A 10,660-nucleotide genomic window follows, 5' to 3' on the forward strand; every position below is an offset into this window, starting at 1 on the left:
GAGCCTGATGCAGGGCTCGTGACCAGAGCTGAAGGCAGACGCTTAACAAACTGAGCCACCCAGGCTGCCCAGTTTTGAGTGTCGTCTTATTTAAGACATCCCAACTACTGTGGAGTAGAAGTAGCATTGCAGCATTTTCAGCATTTCAGAGGTAAACAAACAGCTTCAGGCTTAAGGGGCCTTCTCAAGGTCTGGTGGAAATGCGTGATGGAGGGGTGCCTGGGTGGCTCAGTGAACCTAGCTGCCTTCAGCTCGGGTCGTGATCCCAGCGTCCTGGGATCGAACCCCAAAGCCAGCTCCCTGCTCAGAGGGCATCTGCTTCTCCCTTGGCCTCTCCCCCTGCTCATGCTTTCTCTCTCTCTCTCTCTGACTCTCAAATAAGAAAAAAGAAAAGAAATGCACAGTGGAGCTGGTTTGGAACCCCGGTTTCCGGGTCCTGCATTCTTCAGCTGCCCGTGGAACTGTCACCTTCCGTAGGGTTTATTCAGGACTTCAACTTCTTTATTTTATTATTTTTTTAAGATTTTATTGATTTATTTGACAGATAGAGATCACAAGTAGGCAGAGAGGCAGACAGACAGAGAGAAGGAAGCAGGCTCCCTGCTGAGCAGAGAACCCAATATGGGGCTTGATCCCAGAACCCTGGGATCATGACCTGAGCCGAAGGCAGAGGCTTTAACCCATTGAGCCACCCAGGCACCCCATGGGACTTCAAGTTCTTGCCCAGTTCTGAACTTGCTAAGAGAGGGAGACAGAGCTGGAGCTGGGAGAGAGATGGGATCCATCTGTTCACCTCTGCCCCCAGCCCAGGCCTTCTCTCCTGTAGTGGAAGCCCTGGCCCCAGCTACAGACAACAAACACACAGTGACCTTGGGCCGAGTAAATGACTGTGGAGACCTTGATGGGAAGCACAGAGGGCCTTTATTGAAGACCCTGGGGGTGCGTGAGCTTCTCCCTTTCCTCCAACCACCCCTCCCCAAGATAGGGCAGCAGGGGTGACAGGATGCTGGGGTTTTATGCTCCCAAAAGAGTGACAGCCCCTCAACCCTCCCACCACCCCTTGCCAGGTGCTAGGGCCTTTGAGGTCTCAGGAGGCCCGCAGGTGCCCCTCAGCAGAGGGTGAAGCGCCGGGCACTGATGTTCATGCGCGTGAGGCCGAGGTGCCGCAGCGGCGGGGCCAAGGCGAGGCCGGCCCCCGGCTCCAGCTCCAGCTCCAGCTCCGCCTCGTCCAGCAGCTCTCGGTGCAGGTGACAGGCTTGGTCCACCTTCAGCCGGTGCAGCTGGGCCCGCAGCCGAAGCAGCTGCCCCGCCAGCTGCTGGTCCTGAGCCCGCATCTCCCGCTGCGGCCGAGAGGGGGCGTGAGACCGCTGTACCGGTCCACAGCTGCTCGTGTCAGTCTTCCCTTCCTGTCAACAACCTGGGTCTTTGCACAGGCTGTGTCCTCCCCACCCCCTCTCGCCCCAGCTTGATCCCTCCCCGTCGGTCAGATCCTTCTCTAAAACTAAGGGGCGATTGTTACACAAATACAGGTGCCTGGGGGCCTCACCCCAGGTCGACTAAACTGCAGTCTCTAATTTAGAGGCTAGACATCTTTTTGTTGGCACATATGGGGTTAAGAGCCACCTGCATAATGCTGGCCTCCTCAGCTTCTGCCTACTGTGTGGTCAGTGCCTCATTTTGTCCTTCACTGCGTCTTGGAGGTATAGCAATTCTCAGGGTAGGGGAGACCATGCCCCCCCCCCCAAAGGGTAGGGATCTGTCCCCGCAGCCTACAGAGCCAGCTACAGGAGTAGTCGGCAGTAGGTAGATTGGAAAGAACCCTGCTTCAGCAAGTCTCCCTGAATAAATGACTGGACAAGTCCTTTCATGGCTCCTTAGCTTCCAGAGCCACAGGAGTGGGGCGGTTGCTGGAGGTGAGGTCTGTCCTTGTCCCTTCCCCACGCCCACGGTTCCTGGGTCCCAATGATGACTGCCCACCCCACCCGACTCACCAGCTCCCGTCGGAGCCACTCAAGGGCAGAATCCATTGAGTCGAAGCCGCAGAGGGCACCAGGACCCCCCAGCCCAGGTCTGGCTTGGGCCCTGCGCCACGCCTGGCTCTGGACCCGGGCCGTCCACTCCAGGTATGAGGGCCGCCGCGTCTGCAGCCGCAGCTTGGCCGTCAGAGCCTTGACAGAGTCCAGGCTCTCTTCCTCCTCGTCCTCTTCAGTTTCTTCACCTACTGCCTGGAATTTCAGTGGCCCCAGGGACATGCTGGGTTTGGGGTGAGTGACCGGGCAAGGCTACAGCTCTGGGAAAGGCTGGCAGTATGGCTGGGGGGGTTGGCGGGAGCTGAGGGGGACACAACTGTGCCAGGGAGTATGTGATGGGGACTGTCCAAGGTGGGTCAGGGAAGCCGAGTGTGTCAGGGTGGGTGAAGAGAGAGGTATATGAGGCTGACTGTGCAAGGGCTGGGATTTTCCTGGCCTGCTAACCCGGGAGCCACGTGATGCCATCCGGATGGGGGCAGGAGGAGTCCTGCTTCTCCTGCCCCTTGGATGAATTTTATTGTCTTTGCCCAAAAGGAGACACCCAGTTCCCAGAAAGGAAGTTGCTCCAGGATGAGAAAGGCATCATCCACACTAGAGTCTTGGCCTTCTTCCCAAGACCCAAGTTAAGCGGGGGTGGGGAGTGGATAGAAGTTTGATGAGCTGCCCCTCTGTCCTCATGACATTTGGACAAGTCACTGACTCTCTGTTGGGACAGATCAGTGATCTCGAGCTGTACTCTAAGGACCTTAGGTTCCCTTGGAAATCCCTCAAGGACTGTGTGTGGGTTAAAGGCAGAGCTGTAGATGGGCTCCTAGACCCTCCCTCTCCCTGCCCTTCCCAGGGCTTCAACCAGAGCTCTTCCCTTTTTTAAACTTTGTATTGAAATATAACAGAATCACAGAAAACTTCGCACATCATAAATAATGACATGCCTTGTTGAATTCCCCCGAACTAAGCCCACTTGCTTACCCAGCACCCAGATGGAACAACGGAACATTCCTGGCGTCCAGGAGGTGACCCTGGCCTGTCACTGCTCTCCCAATCTCTGACAGCAGCGATTCGTTTTGCCTTTTTGTGTACTTTCCAATGGTTCTCAAACTTTAGTGTGCATGGGCATCTCCTGGAAAATGTATTTAAGGCGATACATGGGGGTGGGGCTGATAATTTGCATTTCTAACGAATTCCCATCCCAGCTGGTCTGGAATTTTACAATTTGTACTCCTTTATGTGTGGCTACTTTCACAGCTCATTCCGATTTTATGTTTGTGTTATGGGTATCCACCTATGATTTCTTTTCTTTGTGTGTGTGTGTGTGTGTGTGTGTGTTTTAAAAGAAGGGCTTTGCATACATGCATGTGCACACACACGCAAGCAAGCCTGCAACCTAGTGGACCAAACGGCCCTTTGAAAGCAGGTGTCGGTCTTATTCTTCTTAGTAATCACTGCTTAACACAGTGTAGGCATCAGTATTTAAGGAATGAAAGAATTTAAAAAAAAAATGAAAGCATAATTGCATGGATGCATAGATGGATGGATGGATGGGTCCTCCAGTAAATCCTTTCACCTCTTGTGGTTTACCAGCTTAGGTGTGTCTCTTGCCAGCCTGAAAATCCTAATGAACAGAACCTTCCTCAGCCATCCTTGGGTCCCCTCACCAAATACTGGGCCCAGCTCCGTGTGTGGGCAATTCATATTTGATTGACGGATGGAGTGGTAGAAGACGGGGCTTTCGAGGGCAGGACTAAGCCAGAAGCAGCCCCCATAGAGGGCGCCCTCAGGCAGGGACTTCCAGCTGTGGTGGGGGAGGGGCGCCAGCCACACAGCTGCTTGCATTTAAGGTGGACTAAGGGATTTCCCCCACCCAGTCTCAGCAGTAGGGGGAGGAAGCAGACAGTTCCCAGTTTCACGCCCACCCTTTCCACCCTTTCCACCAGGGTACAAAAGAAGAAATGGTAATAATTTCTTTCTTAAGTCAGCGAGAGTGAAGGCACCTAGGTTAAAAAAAAATGTTGAGTGCCACCTGAGACCAACGCAGAGATAAAGGGCTTTAAGCAAGATCATTCTCCCCATTTCACAGATGGATGAAATTGAGTTTCCCTCAACAGGGTCTGGCTGGGGTCCTCGCTCAGAGGTGCTGGCAGTAGGATGGGGAAATTCCTGTGAAACTGTTCGATCGCTTCTTCCAAGGGGCCTCCTTAACAGCTGTCCTGCCGGCGTCGCCAGCTGCCCCGCCAGTTCCTGTCCCTTTCCGAGCGCGCGCTCGCCCCGCCTGACGCTCCTGGAGTCCGTCCTTCTGCTGGGCCCCAGGCCCACCACAGGCGGAATGGAGTTCTTGGAACTGATCCGCACCGGCCGGGCCCAAGCCAAGCTGCTGCGAGGTCCGGAGGCGCCCCCACTGCGTGGCACGCTATGCGTCACCGGCCACCACCTGCTGCTGTCGCCAGGGCCTCAGGGGACTTCAGACCTGTGGCTTCTGCTGTTGCGTAGCGTAGACTCCATCGAGAAGCGGTGAGACGTGGCGGGGGCGTCCCCGTAGTTGCGAAGCTCCCGGCTCTGCAGAGGAGGGGGAAGGGCAAGCGCAGTCTGAACTGGTGCCCCCTTGCATTAAGTCCAATCCTGATAAACTCCTTTCTCCTCCCCTCGTGGGGGGCGGGGGATTCTAAGCCGAAGCCCGTCCATCCCCAGGGTCTCCGGTGACTCCGGCACCATCACGCTGCGCTGTAAGGACCTGCGAGTGTTGCAGCTGGACATAGAGGGCGTGGAAGCCACGCTGGACATCGCCCGTTCCATCGAGGTGCGCCAACGGTGCTCCTGAAGCCCTTAAGCGATCCCTATTTCGTAATGACGGGAGTAAACGGGCTCCTGCGCGAGGAAACTCAGCATCCGGTGTTATCCTGGCACACAGCTAACAGCGAGGGATGCATGGTGGTCTGGAGTACGCGCAGAGGAGGGAGCTGCGGAGCGGAGGGGCTGGGAGGGCGCGCGTGAGACGATTCCGACTTTTCCCAGATCCTCCGACTTCCTCCCCCAGGCGCTGTCGTCCTTGGAATCGGTCATCACTTCCTTTCCGTTCTTCTACCGTCCCAGGGGCTTGAGATTGGGCGACGCCTGGCACTTCCACCCACCCGAACGCTACTACAAGCGAGTAGCTCGCGAGGTGGGTGCGGTCGTGGGGGCCAGCGGTTGTGCGAGCGCCACACCTGGAAGGGGCGTGAGGTCCGGGCGCTCACGGAGTGCCCTAACCCGGCCTTCCCCTCTGTCTGTACCGCAGACCAACGCCTGGAGGCTGAGCGAGGTGAACGAGGACTTCAGCTTGTGCCCCAGTTACCCCCGCGCCGTGATCGTGCCTCGCGCTGTGGACGACGATGCCCTGGCGCGCTGTGCCCGCTTCCGCCAGGGAGGCCGCTTCCCTGTGCTCAGCTACCACCACGCTCCCAGCGGAACCGTGAGCCCGCCCCTCCCCAGAGTCCGCCACTAGGAACAACTGCGGCCCTTCTTGGCCCTTTTCTGCACCGGCCGGGCCAGTTCGCCGCGCGCCTGCAGACCAGGCTCCTGCCCTTTGTGGCCGCGCTCCATCCATCCTCAGCCCCAACGGGCCCCGCCCCCTCCGTTCCGCCCGCCCTCCCCGGACTCAGACCCCGCCCCTCTCCCCGGCTGAGGAGTTTCGCCAATCTGGGCCCCGCCCCCAGCCGTTCGGGTCCCTGGAATCTAGTCGGGTCTTTGTCAACCCTGGACCTGCCCAAGGTCTACTCTTAGGGTCCCTTTCCCCTTCCGCTACACCCCACCCAAGCCCGGGCCCGCACCTTGTGAGTTCCGCCACTAGGGGACCCTGCCCTCCAGCCCGCCCCTGCCAGCTCGAGACCCGCCTTAGTGTGTAGACCTTCCATAGGGGCTCCCTGAGCGAAGTCCCCCGCCGGGGCGGGTGTCTATGGCTTCTGGAGTGGGGTGCCCATCCGCAGGTGCTGCTACGTTCCAGCCAGCCCCTGACTGGTCCCCAGAAAAGGCGCTGCGCTGAGGACGAGGAGCTGCTGCGAGCCGTGCTGGCAGGAGCTCGCCCTGGAGCCCCGGGCTTCATCCTGGACACGCGCTCCGCTCAGGCCGCCAAACAGGCCCGTGTGACTGGGGGTGGCACCGAGGCCAAAGCCGCCTATCCTGGCTGGAAACGGCTGCACCGGCCCCTGGAGAGGTGAGAGGTCTTTCAGTCCTCTCCTGGGCGCTCTCCTACTGGACTCTTCAGGGATACGTGTGGGCGGGGGGGCAGGAGGAGTAGGGGGGATGTCTTCCAGGAACCTTGGGGACTGTTAGGCATTTCTGGGTAGCTGTCCTGTCTGGTAAGCATCCCCACTTGCACACCCCCCACTGACAGAGCTAATTCCTCTCTAGGCACCCGAACTCTGCCTGGAAAGAAAAAGCATCTCTTTATATTAAACTGATACTTGTCTTTGTCTTCCAGGAACAGCCTCACCACACACACACACACACACACACACACACACACACACACCCCTCAGCTCTGCATGGGTCCCAGCCCTCCCCTGCAGCTCTGCCTGCACAGCCGTGTCTATCTAGGCGATGGTAGTACCAAGAGCAGGTCCTCAGGGAGTTTCTGTGCTTTGAGGAGAGTGGAATACAAAACTGTTTATTCCTTTATTCAACCAACATTGACTGAGCCCGGAGGCCGAGACCGTGGGCAGCCCAGACCTGGTTGCGGGATCAGCAGTACGAGGGCAGTTAGGGTTCGGTGTGACAAAGCTGGTGCCCCTCTCCTGTGTGTAGGGAGTGCAAAAAAAGTTTCCCTGAGAACTGGAGGCCTTAGCTGACACCTGGAAGAGGAAGAAGGGCCAGAGAGCAGAAGGACATTCCAGGTGGAAGGAACGGCCAGTGCACAGGAGCTGAGGATCGAGTCATTTGCCCTGTTCGGGGAGCTGCAGGCCCTTCAGAATGGTGGACGTATAGGGTGTGGGGTAGAGGCAGAGAGAGCTGGGGCTAAAGGGGAATAGGGACCAGAGCAAAGGTCTTGAATGCCATGATTATGAGCTTAGACTTTATCCTAAAGGTGGGGGTGGGAAGGGGTGCATTGCAGGCTTTTACACAAGGCTGGAAAAATCTCCATGAGGTTTTGGGGCAGGAGGTCACATTGGTGATCTTGAGCTGAGCAGTTCCTGGGAAGCAGGAAGAGGGACCAGAATTCTAAGAGGGTTGTGTTTCTGTTGTTGGACTGGGACTCCCCAGGGACTACCGTGTTGCTCCTATCAGACTGGGCTACAACAGTACTGGGATGCGTCCATCAGAATGGGGGTTTCTCAGGGCATTGTTTCCCAGGAGGGTTGTGTGACCACTCCCCAGGTACCCCCCAACAGACCAGATCTCCCCCCAAGGGGTCTGGGGTCTTCTCCATCAGATTGGGGAGTCCTCCAAGATACAGACTCATTTCCATGAGATTAGGTGGGCTCCCCAAAGGGTCCTGTGTCCCTCTTGTCAGATGGGTTCCTCTTTGTCTGCCTTGTTGGTCTGGAGCACTTGTTCCCGGGCTGTGCTCACTAGAGTTTGGTTGGGGATGGAATGACCAGATTCCCATTTGTACAGGGGACGGCCCCTACAGGAGAGTTTCGTGCGGCTGGTGGAAGCCTGTGGGGACCTGGAGAAGAGCATGGACGGCTGGCTCAGTCAACTAGAGGCCTGCCGCTGGCTGGCACATGTGAAAGAGGCCCTGAGCACCGCCTGCCTAGCAGCCTGGGGTATGGAGAGGTAAGCCCCCTGCTACAAGGCAGAGAACAGGGCAGACAGCAAGGCCCTCAACCCCTGGGCACAGTAAGCACGGACAACCTGGAAATGGGTCCATTTGACTCCTGGCCCGGCCACCCCAGGCTGGGAAGGACTGGCCATTGTTAACAGCCCTGGCCCATAGGGAAGAGGCCTGCATCCTGGTGCATGGGGCTGAAGGCATGGACAACACCCTGCTGGTGACTTCGCTGGCCCAGCTCATCCTGGACCCCTTGAGCCGGACCATGACTGGATTCCAGGAGCTGGTGGAACGCGAGTGGATCCAGGTAAGTGACCGCTCAGCCCCAGCCCCGCCCCTTCATCCAGAGACCCTGCTTCCTTGTGCCCATCGCTCTGCCCCCTCCCCAGGCCGGCCACCCCTTCCAGCTGCGCTGTGCCCACTCGGCCTTCTCCCATGCCCGCCCCAAGCACGAGGCACCCACCTTCCTCCTCTTCCTGGACTGCGTGTGGCAGCTGGGCCGCCAGTTCCCGCTGTCGCTGGAGTTTGGGGAGGGGCTGCTGTTGGCCCTGTTTGAGCACGCCTATGCCTCCCCTTTTGGCACCTTCCTCTGCAGCAGCGAAAAGGAGAGGTGAGCGAAGGGGCTGTCACGGTGGGTCAGGGGCCAGGCGCAGGCCAGGCTGTGTTAGCGCTGAGGTCCCCAGAGGACATCTTTCCCTTTTGGTTGAGTTTCTCTTTGGGGAAAACTCTTGCATGTTCTCTCCTCCCCTGCCTCTAAATCTCACCCTTCCCCCTAACTTCTGCAAACCCAGATTTGAATGGGCCCAAGGCCCATTCTTCAGACCTACCCACTCTCTTCAGAGCCAAGAGCCAGTGCACCCCTAGCTTAAAAACAAGGACTGAGGGGCGCCTGGGTGGCTCCGTGGGTTAAAGCATCTGCCTTCGGCTCGGGTCATGATCCCAGAGTCCTGGGATCGAGCCCTGCGTCGGGCTCTCTGCTCAGCAGGGGAACTGCTTTCCTTCCTCTCTCTCTGCCTGCCTTTCTGCCTACTTGCGATCTCTGTCTTTCAAATAAATAAATAAAAATCTTAAAAAAAAAATAAATAAATACTTTAAAAACAAAAACAAACAAACAAAAAAAAACAAGGGCTGAAGGGGAAAGTTACTGCCAAAGAAATCACTTCTGGTGCTCTCTACCACTTTGTAGGGTTGATTCTAGTGAAGCAAGAGTAGAGGTTGGAAATGGAATCGAATTGTTTGGGCTTAACTTCTGGCTCCCATCACTCACCTGCTGGGTGATCATGGAAAACATGTTTCCTGTCAGTAGTACGGAGTCTTCTAGCAGCCAGCATGGGAGTGGGGGGAACGTGTGGATTAGCCAGGTTAAAGCATGGGAAGTGTTCAGCGCAGTTTCCAGCACGGTGGGCACCCCAGCGGTAGTGGTTCTTACAATCTGGTTCACCTGTTGCATATGCTCCCAAGCCCCCCAAAGCCGTCTTTCTCTCATCAATGTGATGTGAGGGAAGGGAGGGCCCTGTCCTCTCCTCACTTTTGTTGCCACCCCCACACCTACCCCACCCCCCACCCTACAAGTTTGTTTTCTCTGAATCCACAACTGGGTCACCCAGCTGAGAAACCGTTATCTTTACGTACCTTCCTCTCCCGTCCTCTATATATAGCCTTTCTCCTAAAACTTTCTTATCTTGGCCTTTCCAAATGTCAAAGGGCCCTCCTATTAACCCCACTCCAGACCCTTCTTTCCATGTCGGCTGTGGGAACAGCCACCACACTGTTCTCTGTCACCAGTTTAAAAAATTCACTAACAAACAGGAGAGCCCAGGCAGCTCAGTTGGTTAAGCATCTGACTCTTGATTTCGGTTCAGGTCTTGATCTTGGGGTCGTGAGATTGAGCCCCGTGTTGGGCTCCTCAGTGGGCTCCGTGCTGGACGTGAAGTCTGCTTTATTTTCTCTCCCTCTCCCTCTGTCCTCCACCCCCTGCTCATGCTTTTTCCTCTCTCAAAAAGAAAAAAAACAGAAACCCAACAAAACTCACTTGGGCCCATTCCCACTTTCTTGCTGTTGGCCCTGGATTTCCACGCTTTTGGACACCTGGTGACTTTCTGCAGACAGAACCAGCCATGGGGCCCATTCTGTTACCTGCCCCGATGCTTCCAGGCAAAGCTAAATGGATCTCCTGAACAACTAGGACTTTTGTCTTGTTCTACTTTATTCCAGTGCCCAGTCCAGGATCTGACTGGCAAGAACATTTGCAGGAAAAAGGAGAGGTTGTCACTGCCCCCAGGGTGGCAGTCACCCTAACCAGGGTCCCCAGTCCAGAATCCCAGAAGGCATAGCTTGAGTCTGGAAACTCACTCCCTACAGATGCCTGTGTGAAGTGAGGACTCGAACCCACTCCTTGTGGTCTGGGCTCAACCAGCCAAAAGTACGACGGAAACTCCGGAACCCACTCTACGTCCCCAATCCCTTGGCCATCTGGCCCTCTGTGGAACCCCAGAGCCTGCAACTTTGGCAAGGTGACCCCCCCCCCCCACCTCCTCCCCTGGGCAGCTAGCTCCTCTGCTGAGCTTCCTTATCTGTCCTCCTCCTCCTCCTCAGGCCTGTTTCTGCGCTGGATCCGCCCGACTGAACCTTCCCAGGTGGCTTGGGAGAAGGTGTGGCAAAGACTGGCATCTAAGGAGAAGACAGAGGATTGTGAGCCAACCTCTAAGCCCCAATCTTAATTGGTGACTCCTGGGATAGTGGCTGAGATATTCAAGACCTCTCCAGGTCCCTCAGCACCTCTGGACCTTGGATGAAGGCACCTGCTACCCAGCCTAGTCCAAAACATACCGAGACTCCAGGTTTCAAGTATCTGTAGTGTAGGGAGGTCTAACTAATAAAGATGTCC

The 10,660-nt window shown here is 56.5% G+C and overlaps 2 protein-coding genes across 2 annotated transcripts; one reads left to right on the top strand and one right to left on the bottom strand.

Annotated features, from left to right (window-relative positions):
- Positions 1-902: 902 nt before the first annotated feature.
- FAM167B (family with sequence similarity 167 member B) lies at positions 903-3,358 on the bottom strand. Its single transcript, XM_032360914.1, has 2 exons — positions 1,992-3,358; positions 903-1,340 (listed from the first exon to the last, which is right to left on the bottom strand). The coding sequence occupies exons 1-2, from the start codon at positions 2,250-2,252 to the stop codon at positions 1,110-1,112; spliced, it is 492 nt and encodes a 163-aa protein (XP_032216805.1). The 5' UTR covers positions 2,253-3,358; the 3' UTR covers positions 903-1,109.
- A 698-nt stretch (positions 3,359-4,056) lies between these two features.
- Positions 4,057-10,493, top strand: LOC116600697 (myotubularin-related protein 9-like). The gene is given in 10 exon segments (XM_032360916.1): positions 4,057-4,538; positions 4,716-4,824; positions 5,062-5,187; positions 5,302-5,475; positions 5,990-6,216; positions 7,617-7,778; positions 7,939-8,080; positions 9,988-10,037; positions 10,135-10,296; positions 10,298-10,493. Coding segments are annotated over 10 exon segments (1,779 nt in total). The 5' UTR covers positions 4,057-4,107.
- The last annotated feature ends 167 nt before the right edge of the window (positions 10,494-10,660 follow it).

Source organism: Mustela erminea, chromosome 10 (genome assembly GCF_009829155.1).
Source record: "Mustela erminea isolate mMusErm1 chromosome 10, mMusErm1.Pri, whole genome shotgun sequence".
NCBI lineage: Eukaryota > Metazoa > Chordata > Mammalia > Carnivora > Mustelidae > Mustela > Mustela erminea.